The sequence below is a fragment of the Giraffa tippelskirchi genome, chromosome 6, assembly GCF_054371585.1.
Source record: "Giraffa tippelskirchi isolate mGirTip1 chromosome 6, T2T-mGirTip1v1.2.pri, whole genome shotgun sequence".
In the NCBI taxonomy this organism is placed as follows: domain Eukaryota; kingdom Metazoa; phylum Chordata; class Mammalia; order Artiodactyla; family Giraffidae; genus Giraffa; species Giraffa tippelskirchi.
Window position 1 is genome coordinate 131,600,911 of NC_137280.1, and position 16,685 is coordinate 131,617,595.

Genomic DNA, 16,685 nt, shown 5'->3' on the forward strand with positions numbered 1-16,685 from the left:
AATAAGTCCTGAATGTTCATTGGAAGGACTGATGTTGAACCTGAAACTCCAATACTTCGGCCGCCTGATGCAAAGAGCTGACTCATTTGAAAAGACCCTGATGCTGGGAAAGATTGAGGGCAGGAGGAGAAGGGGACAACAGAGGATAAGGTGGTTGGATGGCATCACCGACTCAATGGACATGAGTTTGAGTAAACTCCAGGAGTTGGTGATGGACAAGGAGGTCTGACGTGCTGCAGTCCATGGGGTCGCAAAGAGTCGGAAATGACTGAGCGACTGAACTGAACTGAACTGAATTTGTAAGTGAATAAAAGTTTTCAAATTTCCTTGTGGCAAATTAAAGGCCTTATAAGTTCATGGCATAGGGTTACACAGTGTAGGCTTGTAATCTCGTGCCTCTTTTGGGAATAATTAGAAAATGGAGGACTCGAGTCCAAGAAGAAAACAATGGAAGCTAAATGATGTGGTGACATAGACCAGTTTTTACAGTGCAGTGTGGGGAGACAAAAACGTAAGCTGAAACAAAGAACAGTTGAACTTGGAAACTATATCCCCTCTCTCTGAACAGTGGTTCTCAACTAGGGGTGATTTTGTACCCCAGATGACATTTGGCAATATCAGGACATTTTTAAAAGTTAGTTAAAGTGATTTTAGTATATTCACAAAGTTCTGCAACCATCACCACTAATTATCCAGTTTCAAATCACATGTGATGACCAGTCACAACTAGCATCTAAGGGGCAGAGGCCAGGAATGCTCCAAATATCCTGCAGTACACAGATCACTCCCCGCCAACTTCCACCAAGAAGAATCATAAGACCCAAAATATCAGTCATGCAGAGATTGAGAAATCCTGCTTTAAACAAAAGGGGGTGAGGTTTCTGCAGGAGAGGAGAGTGTGTTTTGTTAGAAGGACTGTGAAATTATGGGACAATGAATGCTGATGTGTGTGAGAATGAATGATAAATAAATGTGTGTGATGTGTGTGCTTGTGTGTATTTCCACAGTGCTGCTCATGCGTCAAAGCTACACAGTGAAAGAATAAATTTGTTAGATATTTCTACCTTGAGTGTGCAAGTATTTCCTTGATATAGTCTGCTGGATGTGGAGGCAAGCCTTACGTCAATTAAATCATGGGCATGAGAGATCAGTGTAGTGTATTCAGCCTCCAAGTCTGTGCTTGCTGGGCATCTGCTTACATGTTCAGGATTGTGCTGGATATAATGGAGAACACAGCCAAGGTGTCACTTAGTCCCTGATCTCAAAGAACCATCACATCCAGATGGCGAGATAAAAATGGAAAACACAGGAGAAAAACAGATTATGTAGAAAGGGAAAACAGGGCAAAACTAAGCATAATTCCATCACCAATCTTTAATACCTCGTACAGTGCTTAGTTGTACAAAGGAGCTGCTTATACATATTTATTAAATGAGTTAGGTATGCTCCATTGTGTGCTGTGGGCTTTATTTCTTTTTCCTTCCCAGCTTTTCCCAGACTGCCATCTGATCTAACAGGAAACCCTGTAGAGTCCAAAACAGATCTCTTTTCTACCAAGTAGAAAAGTTTCTACTGCTCTCAAGTGTACCAAGTCCCCCATCAGAACTGTGAGAGGAGGTTACTGCCTGCTCTTCCTGCTTCTGATCTTCTGCCTCCTACAGCCATCTACAGCAGCCAGTGTGAACTCTTAGAATGTGAAAGGGTAGGCTTCCTTGGCAGTCCAGTGGTTAAGATTCTGCGCTTCCAATGCAAGGGGCGTGGGTTCGATTCCTGGTCAAGGAACTAAGATCCCACATGCCATGTGCCACAGCCAAGAAAATATCACACACACACACAAAACAAAGAATGCGAAATGATCACAGCAGTCCTTGAGCTTTAAGGGACAAGGAAGAGGAAGAACGGAGAGTCAGCCGAGTTGCTCTTAGAATAAAACCCAAACTTCTTCAGGCTCGGCACGATCTAGTCCTGTCTTACCTCTACAGATTCACCTCACAGTCACCTTTCCTCAGCTCCATGTGCTCCTGCCATATTGGTCTTCTCTCTGCTCCTTGAATATCCCAAACATTCCCACAATAGAGACTTAGCCCCTGCTGATCCTAACTTCTGGCCACCTTGCCAAGATCTCTGTGTGGCTGATTCTTTGGGATTTCAACATCTTCAGACCAACCAGTTTAGAGTGGTTAATCCGACTTCCAAGCTCTCTCTCTCACACACAACACACACACAGAGACACATGCATGTATCTTCAGACACTCTCTGAAATTGCCTCGGCCACTGCTCGTTTGCCTTGTCGCTTTGCTCCTCTTCACTTGCAGGACACATGAGAGAAGTGACCTTTATGTCTCTGTCTGCCGTCACATTCCCAGCACCCAGCACAGGCAGACCCTTGGTAAGTGGTCTTGAATGACTGTACAAAAGGGTATGGGATATATATATTTTTCCAGTAGTAAGTGATCCATTGTCTTCATCTGGGAGAGCATCCTGCAGGAGGTCTATCTTACACTGGGATTAGAAAAATGAGAGCATTTGGATAAATGCAGCAGGCTTTGTAGGGCATTTGGGGGTCAGTAATCAGGCAAAGCCTGGCAGTCTACAGTCCATGGGGTCGCAAGAGTTGGATACGACTTAGCGACTAAAAAGAGGGAGAGAGAGAGAGAGTCAGGCAAACAAAGGCTCAGAAGTGGAAAATCATGGCCTCAAGGGTAAAGGAAGAGTTCTGCACAAATAGAGGAAGGTAAGCTCTGGAGATTGTCTTAAATCCAGTTTTTAGGGGAGGGGAGACAGCTACTGAAGGACCTGGAGATTTCTGCACGACTAGACTCAACTGGAAAGTGGGATCACGGAAGCTTTTGAGGAATAAGGTACCATCAGAAAAGGTGAGAAGGACAAAGAAGACCCCAGGGTTTTCAGCCTGAGTGCTTTGAGATATGGCAGTTCCACTAAACAAGACAGGCAGATGGGGAGAGAAGAGAGAAGCAAAGATAAGAATGCATGTTCAGGTATGTTTCACATGAGTTCACTCTGAAACATTCAAACAGAAATGTCTAATAAGTGGTTAGTGATAGGTTTTATAATTTAGACTGCCTTATAAACTTACATATGACAAATCCTGTCCAATGTCTTCTGGAATAACTCTCAAATAACAGCTACTGATTGAAAGGAAAAAAAGAGTAAGAAATAACTAGAAAGGCATATTCTAATGAACATCTGTTTGGGAGACAGAAAATGTCAATGAAATTATGAGACTTAAAAATTTGTTGTTGTTGTTCAGTTGCTCAGTTGTGCCCGACTCTTTGCAACTCCATGGACTGCAGCATGCCAGGCTTCCCTGAGCTTCACCATCTCCTGGAGTTTGCTCAAACTCAAGTTCACTGAGTTGGTGATGCCTTCCAACCATCTCATCCGCTGTTGTTTCCTTCTCCTCCTGCCTTCTATCTTTCCCAGCATCAGGGTCTTTTCAAATGAGTCAGTTCTTTGCATCAGGTGGCCAAAGTATTGGAGCTTCAGCTTCAGCATCAGTCTTTCCAATGAATATTCAGGACTTATTTCCTTTAGGATTGACTGGTTGGATCTCCTTGCAGTCCAAGGGACTCTCAAGAGTCTTCTCCAACACCACAGTTCAAAAGCATCAGTTCTTCAGTGTGCAGCCTTCTTTATGGTCCATACATGACTACTGGAAAAACCACTGCTTTGACTATACAGATCTTTGTCGGCAAAGTAATGTTTCTGCTTTTTAATACCCTGTCTAAGTTTGTCACAGCTTTTTTTCCCAGAAGCAAGCATCTTTTAATTCCATGGCTGAAGTCACCATCTGACTTTGATCACCAGCTTTGAATACCATGAGCTTTGAACACTGATATTGTAGCCCAAGAAAATAAAGTCTGTCACTGTTTCCATTGTTTCCCCATCTATATGCCATGAAGTGATGGGACCGGATGCCATGAACTTTGTTTTTTGAATGTTGAGTTTTATGCCAGCTTTTTCACTCTCTTCTTTCACCTTCATCAAGAGGTTCTTTGGTTCCTCTTCACTTTCTTCCATAAGGGTGGTGTCATCTGTATATCTGAGGTTACTGACATTTCTCTCAGCGATCTTGATTCTAGCTTGTGATTCATCCAGCCTGGCATTTCACATGATGTACTCTGCATATAAGTTAAATAAGCAGGGTGACAATATACAGCCTTGGCTCACTCCCTTCCCAATTTTGAACCAGTCTGTTTTTCCATGTTCAGTTCTAACTGTTGCTTCTTTATCTGCATACAAATTTCTCAGGAGGCAGGTAAGGTGATCTGGTATTTCCATTTCTTTAAGAATTTTCCTGTTTGAGGTGATCCACACAGTCAAAGGCTTTAGTGTATTCAGTGAAGTAGAAGTAGATGTTTATCTGGAATTCTCTTGGCTTTTCTATGATCCAATGAAAGTGAAAGTGTAAGTTGCTCAGTCATGTCCAACTCTGCAACCGCATGGACTGCTCCTCTGTCCATGGAATTTTCCAGGCCAGAATACTGGAGTGGGTTGCCATTTCCTTCTCCAGGGGATCTTTCCGACCCAGGGATGGAACCTGGGTCTCCTGCAGAGTCTTTATCATCTGAGCCACCAGGGAGGCCCTATGGTCCAATGGATGTTGGCAATTTGATCTCTGTTTCTTCTGCCTTTTCTAAACCCAGCTTGTAATATGGAAGTTCTTGGTTCATGAACTATTGGAACCTAGCTTGGAGGATTTTGAGCATTACTTTGCTAGCACGTGAAATGAGTACAACCGTGCAGTAGTTTGACCATTCTTTGGCATTACCCTTCTTCGGGACTGTAATGAAAACTGAGCTTTTCCAGTCCTGTGGCCACAGCTGAGTTTTCCAAATTTGTTGGCATACTGAATGCAGCACTTTAACAGCATCATCTTTTAGGATTTGAAATGGCTCACCTGGAATTCCATCACCTCTACTAGCTTTGTTCATGATGATGCTTTCTAAGGTCCACTTGACTTCACACTCCAAGATGTCTGGCTCTAGGTGAGTGATCACACCATTGTGGTTATCCAGGACATCAAGGTCTTTTTGTATAGTTCTTCTGTGTATTCTTACCACCTCTTCTAATATCTTCTGCTTCTTTAGGTCCAGACCGTTTCTGTCCTTTATTGTGCCCATCTTTGCATGAAATATTCCCTTGGTATCTCTAATTTTCCTGAAGAGATCTCTAGTCTTTTCCATTGTATTGTTTTCCTCTATTTCTTTGCACTGTTCACTTAGGAAGGCGTTCTTATCTCTCATTGCTATTCTTTAGAACTATGCATTCAGATGGATATATCTTTCCTTTTCTCCTTTGTGAAAGGCAAAGAAAATATAAAAATATAATGCACCTAACAGCTCAGAACAGATTAACTTAAACGGAACCTTCTCTTTTGGGAGTAAAGTACCTTAGCTGATTGAAGAGACACTTAAAAGCATTGACAAGGTTTTAATCATAAATAAATTTAGATAACTATTTGTCCATCTTAAAAATAAAGACTTCTACAGTTCTATGACACACCTCCCACTTTGTTGAAATTAATTAAATGCTATTGCATTCAAAGAAATATTTATCTAGAGGACAAGTTCATTCCCTTAGAGAAGCAATGATGCTGTTGAGTCTATTATTAAATGCTTTAAAAACTCTCTTCAGAGTTGAAATCCAAAACTTTTTGATAGACTCTCAAGAAACCAATGCACGTGTTTATTATCTTTGGAACAAAATGGCTTCAGAGTTTCCTGTTAACTTGGGTATTTATTAGCCTATAAAGATCCACAAAATTCTTGGCTACAACTGAAGTGTGATAAATGTCATGTTCCCCATAAACTGTTCTTACTGGTGTCATAAAATAACCCCTGTTCCTTTTCCACTCACCTTGATCTCTAATGACCACATGATTCTCACCTCTTGTATAGCCCATCTGGATTTCATACCAGTTGCTTATTACAGCTTATGATTACCAAGTACATTAGCCTGGAACTTTCAATTCTGGAATTATTACAGAATCTGCTTTTTGACCAGGACCCTAGTCTTTGCCTGCCAAGGTATGATATGAACAAATAGTTGAAATTAAGAATGCTGGCTATAAGTTAATACTGGGTGTTTATTTTGAGCCTTGCTGGTCTAGAAAAGTCATATAAATGATAGATGACTCAAGCTGTGGAAGACAGTATAGTGCGTTTATGTGCACTAGCCTTGGAGTTGGGCTGATCTGGGTTGTGATTCTTGCTCTGTGGCTTACTATCTGTCATCTTGGGCAAATGACTTAAGCTCTTTTTTCTTCAGTATCATGATCTCTTTAAATTGCAATAATAAGAATACTTACAGCAGTGGGCTGCTGTGAGGATTAAATAAAATGATGGAAGGAGAGCCCTTAATTTAGTTTCTGACCTACAGCAAATGCCAGTAAATCAGAGGTGGCTTCCAGGCTTTGTTGTTGCTGCTGCGGTTTATTCTGGGAATAAAGAGAAAGGCCCTTGTTCCCTTTTACCCTCTTCTGATGATTCCATCAGGCTTGGTTATGGACTGGGGTGAAAAACAGCATGATCTCTGTCCTGGAAAAAGTCCCAAAGAGTCCCTTCCCAGGAAAAGGGACATGATCAGGTTCCATGAAATTCAAAGGGTCTTATTTCAATGACACAGTGCTTCTGAACTGCCAATTTTCTTCAGATTAATTCATTAAGAAACCATCGCCCTGTTTCTGAGTGTAGGTGTAAAACAGCAGCTATTTATTTTACTCTCTGAAAACAGCTTCTAGCTCGCAGGATTCTTCATACCCACATCAACACTCTGAACTAAGCACTAGGTCCCATGTGCTTAGCACCACCCAACACAGATGCAGTAACTCCATCCTCACCTGATGGGCCTGCTGTAAGAGCTCCATTCTCTCCTGAAGAATCTGACAGTCGTACTCTCTGCTCTTCCTCAACATCTGCCGCCGTAACTTTTCCACTGCTGTCCTCAGCTCCTCCTGCTGTTTTTCACTTAACAATTCACCAAATTTAATAACAGTTTCTTGCTGCAGAGCATTGTACAAAGTTGCTTCTAGTTCCTGGATTCTCTGGAATATAGAATTAGAAAACTTTGGAGTTTAGTATCTTACATGTGGTGTATAAACATACACATGTGTGTATATGGGGAGGGATGTATTATTTTACTCTCACAGGATCATAGCAACAAAATAAATGTCAAGCTTATCTAGCTTAAATATTCTTTTGATGAGTCCCTTTATAAGATGCCATAAGGGTCATCTAGCCAATATGTAAACTTCCCTGATGGAGGGGAATTTGTCCTTTTCCTTGGATCCTGTCTATTTCCCATACTTTTCCTTTTCAGGAAGTCCTTACCTTGTTATAACTGTATATCCTTCTATTTTCAAAGGCAGCTGAGAATAAATTTGTTCTCTCTTATTTGACAGATATTTAAAGCAGTATATTATTTAGAAATAAGCATTGCAAAGTGGTCCATGTTAGAATATTTGAAATTGGAGGTATTCCACACACACACACACAGTGCCACCTCTCTCCACATGACACACCTCTGAAGATGGCTTTACAGTCTCCATTTTTTTTCTTAAAAATTGGGAAATAGAGCCAAAGACCCTTTGGAATTGGTCTGTTTTTTAATACTCTGAGATTTTGTTGCTCTAGCTGTAAAATGCCTCCTTGAGGCTCTTCTTTAGATAAACGAGTTTACTGCTTTGTACAGCCCAGTTTTTTTTTTCTTTCACATGCTTCAGACACAGTTATCACAATCTATAATCTTATCCCCATGACTCTGACAGAGGTGAAAGGACATGGCCTGGAGAGGGATGTCCTCCAAGCTCCTGTCCTGGACTAAGTGGGTTGCCTTACCTTATAAAAGTTAAAGATAAAGTCTTCAGTCCTGGGACACACACACATGGTCTAAATTTATCATGTGTAGGTAGAGGAGGCAAGGTTGAAAGGGTAGGAAGGGAGGGAAAAATCACCTCCTTCTTTATTCTCTAAGCAGAGGGCAACTCCCCTTCACCATCAGGCAGTGCTCAGAATCTCTTACTCAACTTGGAGGGGGAGTACCAATTCATCTTTGTTATCAGCAGGGGCTAAGTGCTTCACTCTTTTCCCAACAGCAATTCAGGTTGCTTCCAGGAAAGCATTATAAAAACTTTTAAGTTTCCTCTTTTTGTCTTGAGTCATTACACTGTGTTACAGTGTGGGGTGGGGTGGTGACCACCCAGAGAGAAGAAATCAAGCTGCAGTCCAACATTAACAATGATGCTTTATGAATTTGGTACAGGGGAGTGGATCAAATGCGCTCCTGAGCCAGCATAATCTGGAGGAGAGAGAAAAGTACAGCCCATTTCCCCCATATAGTCTCACTCACTGTGGCTGGATTACAGTATTTATGGCCACAATGTCTGGAGTCAAACTTAAGTACTACCTACTCACTTACCAAGCTGGGCCAAGGTCTTCTTCTCTCTAAGCCTTCACTTTCTCATATGTAATATAGAAATAATAATATTCCCTATACCACATAGGGTTGTTGCAAGAAATAAATGAATTGAAAATATGCATCATGTTACATAATTATTCTACCCCTAGATTAGGATCCCCAACAATCAGATTTGATTTAATAAAATTTCTCTGTAATCAACACTGTCATCCAGTCTGGCTTTCATTTAAATATTATTTAACAACATAATTAAACTATTTGAAAAATGAATTACAATGAAATATTTATTAACTATTATAATAGTATTATAACAGCAAAGAGCTAGAGATGTACATTCGTTTGTTCTAAAATGAGAACTGGAAACCACTGGATAAGCGAGCTGCATGCTGTGGTCTATTCAGATACATGACATGACAAATTACACAGGATGCTTTACTACAGAGCATATAACCATCAACACTCAGAGTGTCTTGGATGTCTCTTGTACCTACCATATATGCTTGGTCGAGGGCTTGTTTCCTATAGTCTAGCTCTTCCTCCAGATAGCCTTTGATTTTGCAGAATTGTTCCTAGAAAAAATGGCCACATTAGTAGATAGAGTCAGCTTAGTTAACAAGAAAGTGATATCTAAATTGTATTGATTAACGTTTTCTCTAATTCCACTGTAAGACAAATCACTAGTCTTTGTAGGGTCAGAGATCTTGTCTTTCAGGGAAATAGTTCAACTTTTACTATTTCACACAGGGCATGTAAAAATCAGTGGAAAGAAGCATAAAATGACAAACAATCCACATGGAATGTCTTAAAGAATTTTCATATCAATTTAAGAGAATGCCACTAAGGATAGATTTTTTTGTTTGTTATGGCTTCACTGCATGACATGTAGGATCTTGCTTCCCTGACCAGTGATTGAACAGGAGACCCCTGCAGTGGAAGTAGAGTCTTAACCAATAGACTACCAGGGAAGTCCCTAAGGATAGATTTTTGACAAGATAAATGCTCTAGATGCTAACTAATAAACATATCTGTGTAAATATACTATGATAGTATATTTTTATAAGAATGTTATGAAATGTCATAGAGCAGAGTTGTATAGTAAGAGACTTAATTTATTCAAACTCAACTGTGGATCATTAGCAAACGCAAAGCTAGAGAATAATTCAGAGAATGGGAGTGATTCCACCCACACTACTACTTAATAAGTGAGTGTCTGCTCTTGCTATAAAGCCAGGGTGACCCAGGAGATGTAAATCTGATGTTACCTTGCTTGACCTCAATTTCTGCACAGTTCTCATATTGCAAGCATCCTGTCATTTGCATTAAAAAATATATCTTTGTATAGAACATAGCCCTAAACACAAGTTAATTCTTTCTTTGTATGCTTAACAAGGAACAAGGATCTCTTCCAATGCTGAAGGTAAATTTGACTGCACTGACTTTTTTTTTTCCTGTTTTTATTTTTTATTTTTGGCTGCTCTGGGTCTTCGTTGCTGGGTCACCTGGACTTTCTCTAGTTGCGGTGAGCGGGGGCTACTCTTCATTGTGGGACATGGGCTTCTCACTGAGGTGGCTTCTCTTGTTGCGGAGCACAGGCTGTAGGGCACACGGGCTTCAGCAGCTGCGGCTCTTGGACTCAGAGCGCAGACTCAGTAGCTGTGGAGCATGGGCTTACTGGCTCAGCAGTATGTGTAGTGTTCCTGGACCAGGGATCAAACCCATGTCCTGTGCAATGGCAGGGATTCTTATCCACTGCGCCACCACGGAAGTTCTGCATTGATTCTGAGAGAGGATATGTCTGCATGCAATTTTGCTATTGACTTCCAGCTGATGACATCTGAGCTCCAGTGCCTAGAACAATGCCTGTAACAATCTGATTGCCTAATTAAAATTTTTGTATTTAAAGTGTTCAAGGGTATTTTGAATATAGACAATTCTTTTTAAATCTTCTGACTTTAGAGCCTAACCTGTTGGTAAAATGTAAGTTCTGTGTAAAAGATAAGGAAATTTTACAAATTTTTAAACTGTCACATGCTATAGAAATTCAAGTTGTTTTTACTATAAGATTCTCTGACCTAGCAGGAATCACTACCTGGTTTTTAGTAATAGTGACAACAGTAATGACAGTACTATTATAAAGTTCTATGCATTGCTCTTTGTTAATAGGGACTAATTCCCAGGCTGGGGGATTTAAACAAAAGTTAACTGTGGCAAAATACATATAATATAAACTTTATAATCATATCCATTCTAAGTGTATAGTTCAGTAGTGTCAAGTATATTCACAAGGTTATGAGACCAATCTCCAGGATTCTTTTTATCTGCAAAATTGAAACTCTGTACCTATTAAACAACAAGTGCCCATTTCTTCCTCTTAGCTCCTGACAACCATTATTGTGTCTTCTGTTTCTGTGAATCAGACTACTCCAGGTACCTTATGTAATTAGAATCACACGTATTTGTCTTTCTGTGATTGACTTATTTCACTTAGCATATCTCCTCAGAGTTCAGTCATGCTGTAGCATGCAGGAGAATGTCCTTCCTTTTTAAAGGCTGAATGATATTCCATGGATGTATATACCATATTTTGCTTATCCATTCATCCACTGCTGCAGACACTTGGGTTGCTTCCATGTTTAAGTTATAGGGAATAATGCTGCTTTGAACACGGCTATACAAAAATCTCTTCAAGAGCCCACTTTCAATTATTATGGGTATATACCCAGAAGTGGTGTTGCTGTATCACATGGTAATTCCATTTTGAATTTTCTGAGCAATCACTAAGCATACTGCTTTTCATAGCAGCTGTACTATTTTATACTCCCAGCAATATTGCACAGGGTTCCAATTTCTCCCCACCTTCATCATTGTACATTACTATTTTGTTTTGTTTTGTTTTCAGTAGCAGCCATCTTAACGGAAGCAAGATGGCTTGGAGATTTTTAATATCAAAGCCCTACCCATCATTTCTGTAATGTTTACTATAATTATATATGATAGAAAAATTATTTAGCCTAAGAAAAAAACATCTAACTGGATTTTCTTTAGCATTAGTTTTGGAAATACTACAAAATTACAATGGGACATTTTTAGAGAATATAACTTGAAATTGAGGGGTATTTCAATTTTTCTTTGTTTTTATGAAACCTCATCTTTACTTACCATGTCACTTTCCAATTCCATCATTTTCTGGTGCAGGGCAGCCTCTGCTCCTTCAATTTGCTGGATCCACTATGGAGTAAAGCAGACACAAGGTTTGACATGACTGCTTGATGTGGTCTAGATGGTCCTATCTCCTGAGCTGCTGTCTTTTCTGCTATCTCAGAAAGTAGACTAAGAACTTAAGTGCATTTTATCTCTTAGCTCAGAAACAGGTTTGTAATTTTCCACTTATTCATTAATTCACTATTCATTCAACAAATGCCTTCATTATTATCTACCATGTGTCAGGCAACGTGCTAGGTACCAGGTATGTGAGGGTGAATAAGAAACGCATAATTTGCCCTCATTGGAGATTGCCATGAGAGGCTTTCTTGGAAATGACATTGCACTGAAGTGTAAAAAATAAGTCAGAGATGACCAGGCCAACGTGACAGGCAAGTTCCAAGGTGAAGGTATGTCTAATTCTCCATGATTGGAGGGAGCACAAAGAAAGAAAGAACAACAGGTGAGATGGAAAATTGGCAATTTTTCAGTATATGAAACTGATTACAGCTACATTTTGAAGAATCATTTTGTTGAGTAGAGACACATCTTAAATCACACAGAGAATTTACTTTCTTAATACTTAGAATATATTGTTCTAAGTAATAGAACATTAACATTAGATAGCATTAATATTAGCACTGATCAACAACACCCTGAATAAATTCAGACTTTGAATAAAATAGTGTGAGCCTACCACATATATGGTTTCAGAGAATAAATTACTATAATGGATCTCTACGAAGTTAACCAACAGCTTATCCCCCAGGGAGGCAACCGGGCAAAATAATTAAGTGTGTGGGCCCTAGAGGTCAACTTCGTTGTTGCTCAGTCGCCAAGTCACGACAGACTCTTTGCAACCCCATGAACTGCTGGGCCTCCTTGTCCTTCATCATCTTCTGGGAGTTTGCTCAAGCTCATGTCCATTGAGGTGGTGATGCCATCTAACCATCTCATTCTCTGTCATCCCCTTCTCCTCCTGCCTTCAATCTTTCCCAGCTACCGTGGGTCTAATCCCAATCTTAGCTTTTCACAGCTGTATGGGCTTGAAACATTACCTGGTTACTCTAAGTCTCAACTTTCTTATCTATGAAATGGGATTAATAATAATGTGAAGAGTAAAGAAGGTAATTAACCTAAGATCCTATTCACAGTGTATTGCATCTACTAGGTACTCAACAGGATTCTAGTTTTTTTGGTTAACATTCATTTTTGTACTTCCGCACTGTTAGAAATTTGCCTCACTACTAGCTATTTTTTCTTGGTTTGTTTGTGATAAATTATGCGGTGTACTGAACATTTTTCTATATATTAAAGCCTTGATATTCACAAGGGGCTGCCACATCTAACAGCTGTTTGGCTGTAAGGAACATGGGGAAATACAAAAAGATATGGAGACATGCTAGTCTCTCAGCTCTTGAATATACACAGAACTTCCCTCATGAAACAAATTTCAGTCCAAAGTCATAGGTTTCTTGTACACAGCCTCATATTGCAATTGTGTACCACCTAGTTTTATTAAAATGCTTCCTCTGGCTTGCTGCCCACTTACCATTGAGAAACAAATTCTCTTGTACATTATGTTTTTAAGAGAACTGTCAAATGAAGTAGTCTCTGCCTTTCATAGAAACTGCTCCAAGTTTTCTTTGCAGTCCTAAACTAAAATGACTTTTCTTGCAATAAAGAAAAGCCCTTTATGACCCCAACTGGATGAGATACTCTGGCTATTACTGCCAAATAAATGTAGCAGAACTGGTGGTAAGACTGTGTTTTCTTTATTATTGTATCACTGGAACAGTGTCTTCATGAATTCACTCATTCAGTAAATGCTGATTGATCTCTTACTAAATATGCTAGGCTGGAAAACTAGGAAAACAAACAGTGAAAAATAGAATCCAGAGTTTCCCTCATGGAACTCATAATCTAGTGAACAACAGCATAAATTGAAAAAAAAAAAGGTGTTTGTGTTACAGTTGTTAAAATCCAGGGTAACAGAAGCACAGGTCACTGTAGGAACACAGAGAAAGAAGACCTAACTAGACTTGGGTGAGTAGGAAGGCTTCCCCATGTATGGGAGGGTCTGATGATTAATATTTAGCCAGACAAAGGTAAAAAAGGGAAGAAGGGAAAATCTTGACAAAAGCAATGGTATAAAGGGCCAAGGGATAGAAATATGTATAGGTAGACAGAAAGAAATTAAAAGACATTTATTCCTTGGAAGGAAACTTATGACTAACCTAGATAGCATATTAAAAAGCAGAGACATTACTTTGCCAACAAAGGTCTGTCTAGTCAAGGCTATGGTTTTTCCAGTAGTCACGTATGGATGTGAGAGTTGGACTGTGAAGAAAGCTGAGCGCCGAAGAATTGATGCTTTTGAACTGTGGTGTTAGAGAAGACTCTTGAGAGTCCCTTGGACTGCAAGGAGATCCAACTAGTCCATCCTAAAGGAGATCAGTCCTGGGTGTTCATTGGTAGGTCTGGTGTTGAAGCTGAAACTCCAATACTTTGGCCACCTCATGCTAAGAGTTGACTCAGTGGAAAAGACCCTAATGCTAGGAAGGATTGGGGGCAGGAGGAGAAGGGGACGACAGAGGATGAGATGGCTGGATGGCATCACCGCCTTGATGGACATGGGTTTGGGTAAACTCCAGGAGCTGGTGATGGACAGGGAGGCCTGGCATGCTGCGATTCATGGGGTCACAAAGAGTCAGACACAACTGAGTGACTGAACTGAACTGAGACAGAAAGAGGTAAAGAACAAACCTCAGATATTTCCCATTAAATACTTCAGGATGTATCCCTAACACTTCAGGTCTTAAAAAAGAACACAACCACAAGGCCATTTCCACACTAAAAACTTAACATTAATTCCTTTCATCATCTGATACCTGGTCCATAATAAAACTTCCCTAGTTGTCAGCAAAATGTTGCTTTTTTCACACTTGGTTTGCTTGAATCAAGATGTAAAAAAGGATCGTTTCAATATTTCTTAAGTACCTTTTTATGTTATAGAAATCTTTCTACCTCTGCCATTTTTTTCTTGATGTCATTATTTTGAGTAACTAAACTAGATTGGAGCAAGGTGAATGCTTGCTCATGGTTTCATTTAATTTACAACATGCTTTTTATGCATTTATGAAATTTAAAAAAAAAACATCTCAAGGAACTTATACTACAGTTCTCACTTTATCCAACTGTGTGCACTAGTTAACTATGTGCTGATTTTCGAGGCGCCCAGAATACAACCAGTTACCAGGCTTCTTCACTTGGCTCTTTCCTTTTTTCTCTCCCTTGCATTTACCAGATTTAAACACAAGTGGGCGAGAGAATGCTCAGCATTGCCCTTCTGACAGTCCCCAAGTTAGGTTTTCTGAATGAGGCTGCAGGGAGCCACCAAGTTACAAAATCAGCTGGAACAACTGGTTACGTACACATCCAAGGAAAAACCCGTATGCTGCTCTAATTTTCCACCTCTTAACGAAAACTTCTTCCTTATTGGTTTCCCAGCTTGGTAAAACAATGGCTTGAGTAATGTAATCCAGGTTTTGCATTTTTACATAAGTATATTTTTAAGAGGCTTCAAAGTACTCATCCCAAATCAGTGTGTAGACTCTTATTTTGTATATTCTCATTCTAGCTGGGTTAAGAATAAAATATTTATTAGGTTTTCAATAATGCAAAATCAGGAGCAAAGAGAATGTCCTTCAACCCCAGGTGTTAAGTTAGACACTGAGATGATTTGAATGTTAGTACAATTACCTTTTCTGCCAATGACAGCACAGTGCTGGCCTGAATTATAGCCACTTGCTCTTCATTTCTTAAATTCTGTGCAGGGTGAGGGGTAGAGAAAGAAAATAAGTTGAAGACACTTTTGACATTTACACTATTAGAAAATACTACCTAACTTGCCTGCCACATATACATGCATGGAACATTCACAAACAGTCTATTCTATTTAGTAACAATTCTGAACAAAGAGTTCATTCAAAACCTGTAAAAAGTACATTAAATGTGATGCTTTTATATCTCTCTAGTCCTGACTTGATTTTATGTTTCACTGTAAACATACCTCATTAACAGTCACAAGAAAAGCAGAAACCAAAAGGAAATAAAAAGCAATCTCTTCATAGCAGTTTGATATGATTTAATTGATTTTGTTCTCTGCTTTGATTAATTTTTCAAGGGAAAAAATAGCATGACTATTTCAACCTATATGTATCATTCATCGAGTATCTCAATGAATGGTCCTCCTACTGAATTAATATGCCTTGACCCTGTCAGGAAGGTGTTTTAGAAAGAAAAAAGATTATAGTTTCCTGGTCCATTTTTATGGGGCTGCCACCAACCCTACTATTTAGCAGTATTTGCAACTGCATGACTGATTAATTTTATGCCGGATGCCTCCCAGCAACAGTTAGAAGGTAATTAGCTTTAATCACCGCTGATGTGGTCGGCATGCAAACCTGAAACCTGCCCAAGAAAAGCACCTTTTGTGTTCCCATTTCTGCCACTACCTTGCAGAGACCCTTATAATCCTTAAACCGAGTGGCCTGATAAATTGTTGATTTCTCTTCCAGAATTTGTAAGCTTAAGCGAACTTGGAGTCTCATTTGTCATTATTTTTAAGTTTTTTTCAATTTAGGTATGTATGTAAGTATGTATGTATTTCAAGTATAGTTGATTTACAATGTTGTGTTAGTTTCAGGTGCACAGCACAGTGATTTATATATACACATATATATTATTTTTCAGATTCTTTTTCCTTGTAGGTTATTACAAATTATCGAGTAGAGTTCCCTTCACTTGCTCTTATTTTACACACGATGCATTGGCAAGTATTTCTTGCTTCTCTCTAGACAAATTCATATTTCTACTGCACTTTATTCATTACTTACCCCATTATCACCCAAGATATCAAGCTGCTTTATGAGATCAGGGATATTCACATCCTGCAAAATCAAGCAGTTGTATTCAAGTCAAAGGCGCAAGGGTGGCTTAACCATTCTATCAGTGCCCTAACCTTAAATGAGAGAGGACATTTT

At 39.5% G+C, this 16,685-nt stretch overlaps 1 protein-coding gene across 15 annotated transcripts in view; it reads right to left on the bottom strand.

Moving 5' to 3' along the window:
- The window catches only part of JAKMIP2 (janus kinase and microtubule interacting protein 2), a 207,336-nt gene that overhangs the window by 32,679 nt on the left and 157,972 nt on the right, over positions 1 to 16,685 (bottom strand). For all 15 annotated transcript variants that reach the window (XR_014055484.1, XM_081495633.1, XM_081495632.1 and 12 more), the window contains 5 exons: positions 16,539 to 16,592; positions 15,403 to 15,468; positions 11,599 to 11,667; positions 8,931 to 9,008; positions 6,863 to 7,066 (listed from right to left, as the gene is read on the bottom strand). Coding sequence is in view for 14 of the 15 variants with exons in the window: in XM_081495633.1 (XP_081351759.1) it covers positions 6,863 to 7,066; positions 8,931 to 9,008; positions 11,599 to 11,667; positions 15,403 to 15,468; positions 16,539 to 16,592 (471 nt within the window). In the remaining variant the exon portion in view is untranslated. The remainder of the gene's footprint in view (positions 1 to 6,862; positions 7,067 to 8,930; positions 9,009 to 11,598; positions 11,668 to 15,402; positions 15,469 to 16,538; positions 16,593 to 16,685) is intronic.